Source organism: Anastrepha ludens, chromosome 4, assembly GCF_028408465.1.
Source record: "Anastrepha ludens isolate Willacy chromosome 4, idAnaLude1.1, whole genome shotgun sequence".
Taxonomy (NCBI): Eukaryota; Metazoa; Arthropoda; class Insecta; order Diptera; family Tephritidae; genus Anastrepha; species Anastrepha ludens.
This window is the reverse complement of record NC_071500.1, coordinates 35,003,290-35,017,051: the sequence shown is the minus strand read 5'-3', so window position 1 is coordinate 35,017,051 and position 13,762 is coordinate 35,003,290. Positions and strand designations below refer to the sequence as shown.

Sequence of the window (13,762 nt, the reverse complement as noted above, 5' to 3'; positions counted from 1 at the left end):
CCTCCAGCTGGTCAAGTGGAAACGCGGCATTTATGGCCCACCTAAGGGTATGAAAACTGTACTTTTCGTTGACGATATGAACATGCCTGTAAAGGAGATATATGGTGCTCAACCACCTTTGGAATTATTGAGACAATACTTTGACTACGGTCACGTCTACGACCTGAAGGATACTTCAAAAATATTCATAAATGACCTTTTGATTATAAGCGCCTGTGGCTTGCCTGGCGGTAGTCGGCAAGATGTTTACGCTCGGTTCCTCAATCATTTCAATGTGTTCTCAATCAATACATTCGGCGATGAAACTATGAATCGTATATTTGTGAATGTGCTGATGAATGGTTTTAAGCGTTCGGGTCATGGTAATGATGTCTTTATTTTCACTAACCAAATCGTTAACGCCACCCAACAGATTTATAAGAGTGTACAGTCCGAATTAAGAGCGACACCAGCTAAATCTCATTATATTTTTAATTTACGCGATATCTCTCGAGTTGTTTCCGCATGTGCCCTCTTCAAAAAAGAATCGGCGAGTGATAAAAAAATATTTCCCCGCTTGTGGTATCATGAAGCCATGCGTGTGTTTTACGATCGTCTGGTGGATGATGTTGATCGGCAATGGATGTTCCAGAAGATGAATGATTGTGTAAAAAATAACTTTAAGGAGAAATTAGAGTCAGTCTTTGAAAATTATTGTACAACTGTGGCAGGTGATTTGGTATACATGATAGAAGGTGCGCATCGTATATTCTTTGGCGTTTACATGGACGAGGACAATATACCCGATGAACGGCGTTATGAAGAGCTGCCATCGATGGAGGTGTTCTTTAAATTTGCCTCGACTAGCTTAGATGACTACAATTCCACGCGACGTTCAAAGATGGACATCACATTATTCACATTTGCGCTCGAACATCTAAATCGCATCTGCCGTATTATCGCCATTAATGGTGCCAGTGCTTTGCTGATTGGTATGGGAGGTTCAGGCAGGCAGTCGCTAACGAAGTTGGCTGCGAATATGGTCCAGACGTCATTTTTTCAGCCCGAGATCACCAAAAATTATGGTCCCAATGATTGGCATGACGATATAAAGAACATTATGAAAGAATCTGGTGGTTTGAATAAGCATACCGTTTTTCTTATGACCGAGAATCAGATAAAAATGGAACTATTTCTGCAAGACATCGACTGTCTTCTGAATCAGGGTGAAGTGCCCAATGTATATGCCATTGATGAGAAACAAGAGATTTTGGAATTAGTGCGTCTGGCGGCTCAGGGTGGCAACCGTAATATCGACATTTCACCACTGCAGGTGTTTTCCTTCTTTGTCAATCGCTGTAAACAAAAGCTGCATATTGTGCTTTGCCTCTCACCAATTGGCGACTCGCTACGCACCAGGGTACGGCTATATCCATCATTGGTTAACTGTTGTACTATTGACTGGTACCAGAGTTGGCCGGAAGAAGCTTTGACAATGATTGCAAAAATATCTTTAGAAGATGTCAATGTGCCATCTACTAGCATAAAGGATTCTATAGTGCAAATCTGTCAATACTTTCATATTAGTGCAGCCCGAGTTTGTCGAGAATTCTGTGATCTTACTGGACGTTACATATACCAAACAAACGCATCTTTTCTCGAGTTAATCAAGTCATTCCAAACATTGATTGGCCGCAAGCAAAAGGAAATTATGGAAGCTAAAATGCGTTACATTGGCGGCTTGGACACGTTGGCCAATGCTGCCGCAGCAATTTCGCTGATGCAGAAGGAGTTGAATGCTTTGCAGCCTCAACTAGTTGCCCTTGCTGAGAAGTCGCGGCACATGTTAATTGAAATCAATAAAGAGACGATTGCTGCTAGTGCCGCTGCTGAGCAAGTTAAGAAGGACGAATTGGTCGCCGCAGTGCAGGCCGAAGCCGCACAGGGACTAAAAGATGAATGTGAAAAGGACTTGGCTCAAGCTATACCCGTGCTTGAAGAAGCGATACAGGCGCTCAACACACTGAAACCGGCCGATATAACCTTAGTAAAATCTATGAAAAATCCGCCGCCCGTAATAAAGCTGGTAATGGCAGCGGTTTGTGTTATTAAAGGCGTACCGCCTGAAAGAATTCCCGATCCCAGCACGGGAAAAATGGTAAACGACTACTGGGGGCCTAGTAAACGCATATTAGGTGAAATGAACTTCCTTCAACAACTAAAAGACTTCGATAAGGATAACATCAAACCAGAGATTATGGCACGCATCCGCAAAGAATTCATACCGAATAAAGACTTTCAGCCGCGAATTGTTGCCAAAGCATCCAGCGCGGCAGAAGGTCTGTGTAAATGGATAATAGCGATGGATCTGTACGATAATGTTGCCAAAATAGTGGCACCAAAAAAGGCAAAATTAGCGGCTGCCGAGAAGGAATATTCAGACACAATGAAATTTTTGACCGAGAAGCGTGAACTGGCGGCAGCATTGGAAGCTAAAGTCGCCAAACTCAATGAAGAGTTGGACAAAGCTAATGCAGAAATGAAACGCACCCAGGACGAGGCAGACTTTTGTCAGAGTAAATTAGAGCGAGCTACAGCGCTCATTGATGGCTTAGGTGGTGAAAAGTCACGGTGGACACAAGCGGCTGAAAATTTACAAAGTATTTATGATAACTTACCTGGAGATATACTCCTTTCATGTGGTATCATTGCATATCTCTCTGCCGTGAATCTCTACTACAGATCACAGTGCACTGCAGATTGGTTTCAACGTTGTATCCAGGCTGGCATACCAACCTCAAAAGAATATAATATTACAACAACACTTGGCTTAGAAATCACCATACAAAATTGGAACATTAATGGCCTGCCGAAAGATGTATTTTCAACAGAAAATGCCATTATAGCCGATAGTTCCAGTCGGTATAGTTTATTTATCGATCCGCAGGGTCAGGCAAATAACTGGATCAAGAACATGGAGAGAAAAAATCGTTTGAGCAGTGTAAAATTCAATCAGGCTAATTATATGAAAGTTATAGCCGAATGTATGGAATATGGTTCACCCGTTATTATTGAAAATGTGCTTGAAGAGCTGGAAGTACCACTTGATCCCATTTTGATGCGGAACACTTTCAGACAGGGCGGTCAAAATTTTATTAGTTTGGGCGATAATATTGTACCATTAAATGACAATTTCCGATTATACATGACATGCAATTTGCGAAACCCACATTTTCTGCCTGAAACTTTCAACAAGGTGACTGTTATTAACTTTGCGCTCACACAGAATGCGCTCGAGGATCAGCTTTTAAGTATTGTGGTTGCGAAAGAACGTCCTGATTTACAGGAGTTGCGTATGATGTTGATAAATGAGGCAGCGAAAAATAAAGCTGCTCTACGAGATGCTGAAAATATGATATTAAAAACGTTATCCGCCGCAGAGGGTGATATTTTGGAAAATGAAAGCGCAATACAAATACTGAACGAGTCCAAGGAACTATCATTTGATATTGTAGCAAAACAAGCCGCTTCGCGCGAAACAGAGATGAAAATAGAAGCCTTTCGACTAAACTATAAACCTGTCGCAGTGCATTCTTCTGTATTGTACTATTCCATCACTGATTTGCCGAATATAGATCCGATGTATCAATTTTCGCTAAATTGGTATATAAACCTCTACGAGTATTCTATCGAGTCTGCTAATAAGTCCAAAGACCTTCCACGCCGCATAAAGTTCCTGGTGGATGGAGTGACAAGAAACCTGTACAATAATGTTTGCCGTTCAATATTTGAGAAGGACAAGTTGCTGTTCTCCTTTATTCTCACCTGCCGTGTTCTATTGGGAACAGGTCAACTTAAGATGCTGCAACTGTCACATTTGCTTACAGATGCTGTGGAAACTGAAAAATTACCCGCCAATCCCGATGCGTCTTGGATTACGGATGTGATATGGATAAATATATTTCGTTTGGAAGAAATTCCAGAGCTACGTGGATTTGCGGCTAGTTTTGCCAAGGGATTACATGATTGGAAACTTATCTACGACCATATTGAACCCGAAAATCAGACAATACCGTCACCGTGGAATGAGAAGCTAACGCGATTTGAAAAGATACTTATATTAAAGGCATTACGCCCAGATAAAGTATTTCTAGCTGTTCGCAATTTTATCGCTTCCGAAATGGGTGTACAATTTGTTACGCCACCTGAATTTGATATTGGCATGTCGTATAAGGAGTCGAATGCACTAACACCACTTATATTTATACTGTCTCCAGGAGCCGATCCGCTCGGCTCACTGTTGGCATACGCCGAGAAATCTGGTTACATGGATACCTTTCAAAGCATATCACTAGGTCAAGGACAAGGACCTATTGCTCAGGGACTTATTAAGGATGCTCAAGATTTGGGTTATTGGGTTTGCTTGCAAAATTGCCACTTGGCCGCCTCATGGATGCCAATATTGGAGTATATCTGGGAAAATATGGACACATTTAATACCTCACGTAAGAAATGATTCCTTAATTTTTATGACCATTCTAACTATCCACCACAGCTAGCTTCCGCTTGTGGCTTACCAGCTACCCAACTCCGAAATTCCCGGTGGCTTTGCTACAAAATGGCGTGAAGATGACAAATGAACCGCCGACCGGCCTTAAGGAGAACATTATACGCTCATACAACTCAGAACCGATCAATGATCCGACTTTTTATTTAGGTGAGTTCTATAGTGAATATCTACGTATGTATATTAAGCGCCAGTTTTGCGCATGGTGAAACAATTTTTAGAGGTTTGCCCTTTAACAAACCGTTATTCGGTTCAGAGGAAATTTGACAGAATCAGCTGATGGCTGACATCACTTTAAAAAAAATCAACCAATGATACTTCGTTGCCATCTGAACAACCACTGATTGGACGAGCGTGTGAATACAAGTGAAATGGACGTGCAGAGTTCGGCTGCCGAGTCTCCCAAGTGACGTGGCAGACGGAGTTCTCCTCACAATTTTATTTTTCATCATAGTTAAAGAGCAAACCTTGTAAATCTATCATCCTTGAGTTATTCAGTGCTTGTTAACTGTGGTGAGTTTTTGAAAAAATGGGCGCTTCAACATTTCGACCCATAGTCATAGTCTCAATTGTCGTATCCAGTCATAACCGACCATTAAATAGAAGTAGGTATACTATTTTTCTGTTACCAGTTCAAGATCATTGCTTGAGTCTTAAATTGTTTGTTCATATGTATCTGATTATCCTCCTTCCTTTTTTTCCTATAAAGGCTGTGCCAAGCAAGACCGAGCCTTTACTCGCTTACTTTTCGGCATTTGTTTTTTCCATGCAGTAGTGCAGGAACGTCGCAAATATGGGCCATTAGGTTGGAATATCGCTTATGGATTTAACGAATCCGATCTTCAAATATCCGTAATGCAATTGAGTGTACGTAAACCTGCTGACTGATGGAAAATTTTATAATGGGATTACTAATTTATATTTTCTTACAGATGTTGCTTAATCAGTATGATCATGTACCCTATGACGCATTGTCCTACCTGACGGCCGAGTGCAATTATGGTGGCCGCGTCACAGACTACTGGGATCGTCGTGCTATAGTCACAATTCTTGCCGATTATCTAAATCCGGATGCAGTTAACGACAATCGGTATCGATTCGCTACAGACGATCGCTTCATATTGCCACGCAAGACTGAACACCGTGAAATATTACGTTACGTTGACGAAAACTATCCATCGTTAGCTGCACCTGAAGTTTACGGACTTCATGGCAATTCTGGCATAACTCGTGATCTCCAAACGACAAAAATCCTACTCGACTCAATGATCGCGATTTTTGGTAGTGAAATGGCTTCGACAGGTGCCGGTGCACAGAGTATGGACGAAACATTATTACAAACCATTGCACATATCGCAAAAACAATGCCAGCCGACATGGATATCGATAGCGCTAAAGTCAAGTATCCGGTTAATTACAATGAGTCTATGAATACGGTATTAGTACAGGAAATGGAGCGTTTTTTGAAATTACAAAAGGAAATACGCGCCTCGTGTCGTGACCTCGATATGGCCGTAAAAGGAATTGTTGTGATGACACCCGAATTAGAGAATGTGCTCAGTGCTATTAAATTGAACCGCATACCTGCTAAATGGTTGTCTAAATCATATCCCAGTCTAAAGACGCTGGCTTCCTACATCCAAGATTTATATAAGCGCCTCGATTGGCTTCACAATTGGTTAGCATCTAATCAAACAAAACATTTATGAAAGTCTCAACGGTCATAATTTCCTCTTAATAGGTATATGCACGGCAAGCCACCTACGTTTTGGTTATCTGGTTTTTTCTTCACTCAAGCCTTTCTTACTGGAGCTATGCAGAATTTCGCTCGTAAATACAAAATTCCTATTGATACATTAACGTTCGACTTTGATGTGCTATATGAGGATAGGTAAATAGTATTCGTAGTAAAATTAACTCATAATGAACATAAGTTTATAATATAAGTGTATATTTTCCAGCATGAAATCACCACCAGTAGATGGTGTTTATGTAAACGGACTTTTCCTCGAAGGTGCGCGATGGAATTTGAAAGAAAATGTTATTGATGAACAGCTACCAAAAGTGCTTATTTATTCGATGCCTGTCATTTATCTTAAAGTAAGTAGACGAGTAAATATATTCGTGACTGTAAACCTGATGGAATGGATGACAGAACGTTTTTTTTCTAATAACTGTCGCCCCTGAGTGTATTTCCCTCCGGCCCCTTATGTAGGGCACCAAAAAATGTACGGCAAATTGCAGAAGCTCAACCAAAATACCTAAAAAAGAATTTATCTGCCGATTATATATGTATGTATGTTTACTTATAGATGTGGACAACTAAACAAAGTCGATGGTTTATCATGTGGAAGCTTAATTCTATTTTGATTTAAATTTCGAACGTGTTCAAAGTGTGATCTGGCGCTTTGCCAAGAGTTTCGCTTCGGATAAATGACACCGAATGGTTCGATTCGATATTAAAACTGGGAAAGAAACAGCTTTCGAAATTCAAAAAATTCTTATAATAGTTATTTTTTGTCTCTTTGGGACCTTCCATCTCTTGTAAATAATAAGTGCTTGTTTTTGTAGCAGCATAAATGTTCCACATAGATGTACGGGGAATGCTGCTGAAGTGACAGTCCTTGGCCAGATATAAATTCGGGTTGTTCCGGTTTCGTAGAACCGATTGTTGTCGGAATGAGTATTTACTGCTCGTTGGATAGTAAAGGGTTTTTTAATAAGAGGTGTTATTTTTATATTCAAAGAAAAATGCTATTTTGTACAATAATATAAATTATAAAGAGGAAGGTATGCCGTTAATAGTGGAAAATAACATCAGGCAAATGACCACCACGCCCACGCTTACAGGACAATAGCCTCACGAATTCCATCTTTGAGGTATTGAAACGACACTGGGCTGTTGGCTGTTGGCGTAGACCTTCTCCTTCACGTGGCCCCAAAGAAAAAAGTCTCAAACGTGTTAAATCACAAGATCTCGGTTGTCAATTGTGATCACCTCTTCGAGAGATAACATGGTCCGGAAACTTTTCTCGTAAAAGATCAATTGTTTCGTTGCTTGTGTGGCATGTAGCGCCGTCTTGTTCAAAATAAACGTTGTCCACATCAATATCATCCAATTCCGGCCACAAAAAATCGTTAATCATCTCTCGATAGCTCAATCCACTCACCCGTAACACCTGTTATTGGTAAACCCTTTATATAGATTTTTCAATATTCCATAATTGGAATTAATAACCAATTTTTTGAGGGGACTGTCCTAGCAGCGCTGGACCTAAAAAAGGCTATCGACACTGTCAGCCACTCCACGCTACTGATGACATTTTATAGTCGACACTCCCGCCAGGGCTGAAGAGGTGGTCCGCGAACTATCAGAGTGGTCGACATTCGTCGGTAGACCAAATTTCTAAACAGAGAAGGAAAAGGCAAGGAATTCCGCAGGGTGGGGTCCTTTCATCCTTGCTTTTTAACTTCTATGTCTCGAAGCTCCCCCAGCCACCAGAGGGCGTCTCCCTGATCTCCTACGCCGACGACTGCACGATAGTGGCGTCGGGCAATGACGAATGCTTGATGGCTTGTGCGCCAACGTGAACGACTACCTCCTCTATAAATTTCCCCCACGAAATTTACGGCGACCCTCTTTACCAATACTCACCAATAACGACTGTTAACAACCTCAAAATCATTGGCGTTATCTTCGACAGTTTTCTCTTCTTCTCTGTGCACACAACTGTTATTGTCACTAAAGTCCAAAATCGCAACAGGCTCTTCAAATCGCTTGCTGGCAGTATTTGTGGGAAAGACAAAGAAACTTCGCTGTCGCATGTAAGGCAATTGCCCGGCCGGTTTTAAACTACGCTGCGCCTGTCTGGTCGCCTGGAAATAGTGATGCGCAGTAGAGGAAGCTTCAGACTTGCCAAAACACTGCCATTCGGACAGCGACGGGTTGCCTCCTGATGTCCCCACTACGACACGTACAGGACGATGCACAGATGCTCCCTGTGAAGGAGCACAACAAACTGCTCAGCAAGCAATTTCTGATAGGGTGCTACCGCAGGTGCCACCCATGCAGACACCTGTTTGAGTCTGAGCCACCTCCCCGGCACCTCTTCAATTACGCCGACGAGCTCCAGGGCAAAACAGAACTATAAAGATATTCATCGGGAGACCCTTATCACCTTCTTAAGCTCCCGACCGCCGAATGCCGTTATCGGAGTCCAACCACTACACATAGCAGACGAAGAGCTCCAGCAACCCCGAGAGTCTCGCGTAAGCTTGGCACAATTACCTTCTGAATCTGTAGCAGGTTAAACTCCTACCCATCCAGAATTGACCCCGACATACCAGGCATATGTCCAGCATGGGAAGGTACCGATGGGCGCGCGATACTAACCACCTTTTCACATGCCCTCTCAAATTCAATCATCTAACACCCCTCTCGCTCTCTGGGCCCAACCTGTCGAAACAGATAGTTTCCTGGGCGTACCGTTAGATGAGCTAGACGAAGACGACCGCTGATGTACATAACACTGACAAGGATAAGGATACTGCCACAACAACAACAACAGAAAGTGAAAAAATAAGCAAAGTTATAAAAATGTATGGAAATTTTACACAAAAAAGTTTCTAAAACTGCTAGTGGCATTTAAAAGAATAAATAAAATTAGATCAATTCATGCCGAAATTATATATTTAGGTTATGATATATAATATTTGCCCTAAAACGTATATTTAATACTTCTATATTGGCAGTAACGTTATATATAGGGTGGCGCAAAATTACACCCCATCGGAAGTTTTATGATATTTGCAAATGACGTCGTACTGCAGTATACAAGCAAGCAAGTAGTGGAGCGCGTGTAGGTCAAAATATAGATATTCGTCACTCAAAATAACTTTTTTTATTTTGGAATTTTTTTTTTTTTCAAAAACTAAAATGGATAATTAATTTTGCGCCACCTGATATATCCGCAATGCGTTTGAAACAAATGTACGTTTTGCGCATTCGCATGGTTTACATGTGTATCTGTGAATGTGTTATTCAAGCGGGTAAATTCGTGTGTGATTTTTTAAATATGTATACGTTGTTTTCCTTTTCTGTTTTTTTAACTGATGTTGTTCAACAAATGGAGGGACCTACACTTTTAAGCCGACTCCGAACGGAAAGTGGTTTTTATAAGACCTTTTTATGGCGGAAATACACTCGGAGGCTTGCATTGCCTGCCGAGGGGCGGCCGCTATTAGAAAACACTTTTTTATTATTTGATGTTCATGCACGGAGATACGAATAGGCGGTATATAAGAGGCTAATATATACAGTGAACCTGCTGGAACTTTTACACGTATATAGTTAATCCAGAGTATTGTAAAATTGGAATACATCCAAAAAAATTAACACTTCTTGTCCCGCTTGTAAAAACAACTATTAATTAAATTCAATTACTTCCATACGCCACTAAAATATTAGTGCAACATTTGCATAATAAGTATAACAAATCTGTAGCGTTCCAAGTTGCACAAATACGGCAAGTCATGATGCATTTCCGAAGAGACCCTCATTTTTATTTCAGTAATTAAAAAATTGCATTCCATACAAATGGATCCTCCCTAAAGCTCATAGTTGTATGTGAGTGGAATGTATCTATGGCATTATTAGTTTTAATTAAATTATTTTCATATTAAACAAAACCTTAATTAAATTGAACTATTTCAAGTTCAGCGAAACTTTACTCAAAATGAAACCCTCGTCGTCGGCCTTCTTAAGATTTCTGGTCCAAAATGCCCATTTAGATAGAAGGCGTAACTGTACTAAAAAAAAATTTGCTTCTAAAAAACATTGCCACAAAAAATGTACTAAAAACAACACAAAATGCACTAAAACAAATTTACTACAAAAAAACAAGTACTACAAACAAACTCAAACAATATAAAAAAAAAACTGTAAAAAACATCAATATAAAAAAAAACAATATAAAACGAAAAATTAAAACAAACAAAACATCCCTGTTAAATTTTGCTTAAGAAGCCTGAGGACAGAAATTATATGTAAAGTCGTTTTATATACATACCTATGATCAGAGAGTACCAGTAATCGTCCCCTTAGTATTAAAATAGCCTATAAATTGTTTGATGTTTTGAGAAAATGAATTTCAAACTTTTTGTCGAAACTTTATGTCTATAAATATTTATTATTTTCGACGTTTTTTTTTAAGACGGTATAAAAATGAGTATATTTTGTTAACTGACCAATTTTTATTATTATAATCATCCTTTTAGTGAACAAAAAAGAGGTGTAAACTACAAATACAACAGATAGGCTATTTTATTTTTTAATGTTTTCTATTAAGTTTCTGATACGTTATTTTATTTTGTATGGTATACACTATTTTATTCAAGAAATACCCCAGAATAATAAGTAAATTTAATATGAATTTTTATTACTATAAAATTATGTTTTAATTACAGTAAGATCGTAAATTATTAGCACGGTCTTTATTTATTGTCGTCTTCGTCCTCTTCTTCGAATCCGTCTGGTTCATCTAAACAATCGCGATTATTCCCTCCTTGTAAATTCAAAAAAAAAAAAAAATGTCTGTGAGCCGGGAGGAATTACATTTTTTTTGCATAAATCTTTGAGATCCTTCAATTTTGTGTCAGAAGTTGGTAGTTCTTTTTTATATTTGTGAGTTAATGTAAAATGTGTGACTCCTTTCTTTTTCATTCTCTATTGTTCCTTGTATAACAACTGTCTCTTTTCACTTTTTATTACTTGGAGAACCTTAATTTTAAGCCAATTTAACGATTCATTGTTGACATTTTTCTTTAAGTTATGGTTCAATTTTAAGAACACCGTTGTGAGATCAATAATATCACTGTAGTTAAGCCTTTCTACAGCGTACGGATTTTTTCGTCTTGCCAGTCTAAGTATAGTTGGTAATTCTTCTGGTGAATATACACAAATATTTCTCTTAGCTCGTTCTATAGCCGAATGCATGGAATCTGCTTCCATTTGTGTGTGTCCACTTTGAAGATATTTAATGGTTATTGAATTAAAATGCAATGAATATTCATATGAAGCAATAATATGGCAATTAATCTGTTTCTATTCTGTCCTCCACAGCAGTCTGAATACTTTTTCCCCCGGGCTCGGAGTTTTCAGAGGGGCCCGGACTCGAGATTATACGTGTTTATATGAATTAGACATCATTTGAATAGGCCCGCATTCGCAATTTTCCCCCGGGGCCCGGATATGCTCTCTACGGCCCTGGGTCTGAGCTCAGATAAAGGCGTTGGGACTTTGCTCAAGTATAGTGGCTTTCTACTGCTGGAAATGACTGTATGTGATCTTTAATAAGAGTTGCTATCTCCGCGTCTACTTTTCTTTGCCTTCCGTGTTCACCCCTCATGTCAACAAATTCTCATTGATTCTTTTTTTTGGCTAATACAGATATCGCGCAGTCTGACACGTGTAAAGTATTTAAAAAGAACTTTTTACAGACCTGTTTGTCATTTAGGAAGTATTTCAGAGTGTTCGACCGCCGTGATTCTCTCGTTAATGTCCTCTTGCACTTTTCCACTTTTATGTTATACTAAGGAGTAGACGTTGCTTGCAGTAATCGCCCAAACTCCAATAGTCTGCATTGATTTTCTTACGATCTTCTTCAGAGAAGTGTTCTGGGCATTTGTGATGACAGCTGCAATCAGCGGGCTTCGGTAAACGTTCCTTAATTACTTTACCACTCTTTGTAACGAAAGCCTTTCCTTGACTCCTGTGCCTCTTTCTTTTGTTTTGCATCTAAAGCTGGCTCTTACGCTATTGAATACAACAAATCCATAATTGTAGGAGACATCTTCTTAAATTACCTTTAATTAACTCACCTTTCTTTTTCGTGTTACTGTCAATTCTACATTTTGATCATTGCTTTCTTCCGCGATTTCGCAGAGCACTTCATGTTGCTTTATCGAAAATTTTTCAATTTTCCCCTCGAGATTATCCTCTTCTTCATCCGTTTCTGGAATATAATAATCTGACGATTCTGCTGAAAACTCTTCTCCATCCTCTTCGTCATTTTCCGATATATTTTAATCCACTGGATCCACAGATAATCCAACAGAGTTTGGAGCAAGTTTCACATAGGGCTCCTGTTGATTCCGTCGCAAATTCTGTTGACAATTAATATACCTAAATATTCTTTCCTGCAATTTAAGATAGCAGATACTCACCAGAGCTTGACAAATCCATGATTAAATGAATGATTGGGAACGAATGAACGACTAAATGATTATGAACGAGCGAATTTCAACAACGAACTGAAATCCTAAATTGCACAAATTATTTCTATTGCATTTACATACATAATAAAACAACGTAAGCATTGCATAGGCTGCTTTTGTTTTTTGTAATTTTAAAACACATGTTAATTGTTCTGAGAATATAACGGCCTATAAGATTCATACAAATGAACAAATTGAAAATATTTGTTGAACAACAACGTATATCATTATACGTCATTTTAGGTGTTTGTGTCATGAAAAAATTGATTTGTTTCCTAAAAGTTAAAAAAGAGTATGTGAGTGTACATTACTATTCTATTGAATAAACAGAAAATTTAGTTTATGTAAAAATAGCGTATATGCGTTTACATGATTTTTGAGGAAAATAATTTAATACATATCTATACTATATTTTTTTGACTGACGTTTTGACCCACTTTGTGGAACTAGAATGTGACAAAATTTTGAACACATATAAAATCGACGATGGAGAATCCAAAAATTCAATAAAAAAATAATAGCCTATGAGCACATAGGCTATTGTTATACTAAGGGGACGTAATGTTTAAACAAAACAAAACAGAGTTAAATTTCAGGCAAATTTATTTTATCTCCTTCAAAATATGACCCCTCTGAAGCAACACACATGTGCCAACGCTTAACCCAGTCCTCCATGCACCCCTGGTAGACCGACGAAGGGATGGCCCTCAGCTCCTTCATTGTATGATCTTTCATTTCCTCTATCGACTGAAATCTCCTTTCACGAAGTGGTAACTTCAACTTGGGAAACAAAAAGAAGTCGCACGGGGCCATATCAGGTGAATGCGGTGCTTGCACGATGGTATTTACTTGGTGTTTGGTCAAATAATCCAGGACAATCCGGTTCGTTTAAACATTCCCGGTACTGTTTGATTATGGGGTATAATATTTTCGGTAAACTAT

General features: G+C 39.1%; 1 protein-coding gene across 1 annotated transcript in view; it reads left to right on the top strand.

The window, feature by feature from the left end:
- Nucleotides 1-13,762, top strand: part of LOC128861614 (dynein axonemal heavy chain 12) — a 28,233-nt gene that overhangs the window by 14,106 nt on the left and 365 nt on the right. Inside the window, exons 8-13 of the mRNA XM_054099867.1 lie at nt 8-4,484; nt 4,535-4,696; nt 5,256-5,413; nt 5,479-6,224; nt 6,288-6,437; nt 6,508-6,646. Of these exons, the coding sequence (XP_053955842.1) occupies nt 8-4,484; nt 4,535-4,696; nt 5,256-5,413; nt 5,479-6,224; nt 6,288-6,437; nt 6,508-6,646 (5,832 nt within the window). The remainder of the gene's footprint in view (nt 1-7; nt 4,485-4,534; nt 4,697-5,255; nt 5,414-5,478; nt 6,225-6,287; nt 6,438-6,507; nt 6,647-13,762) is intronic.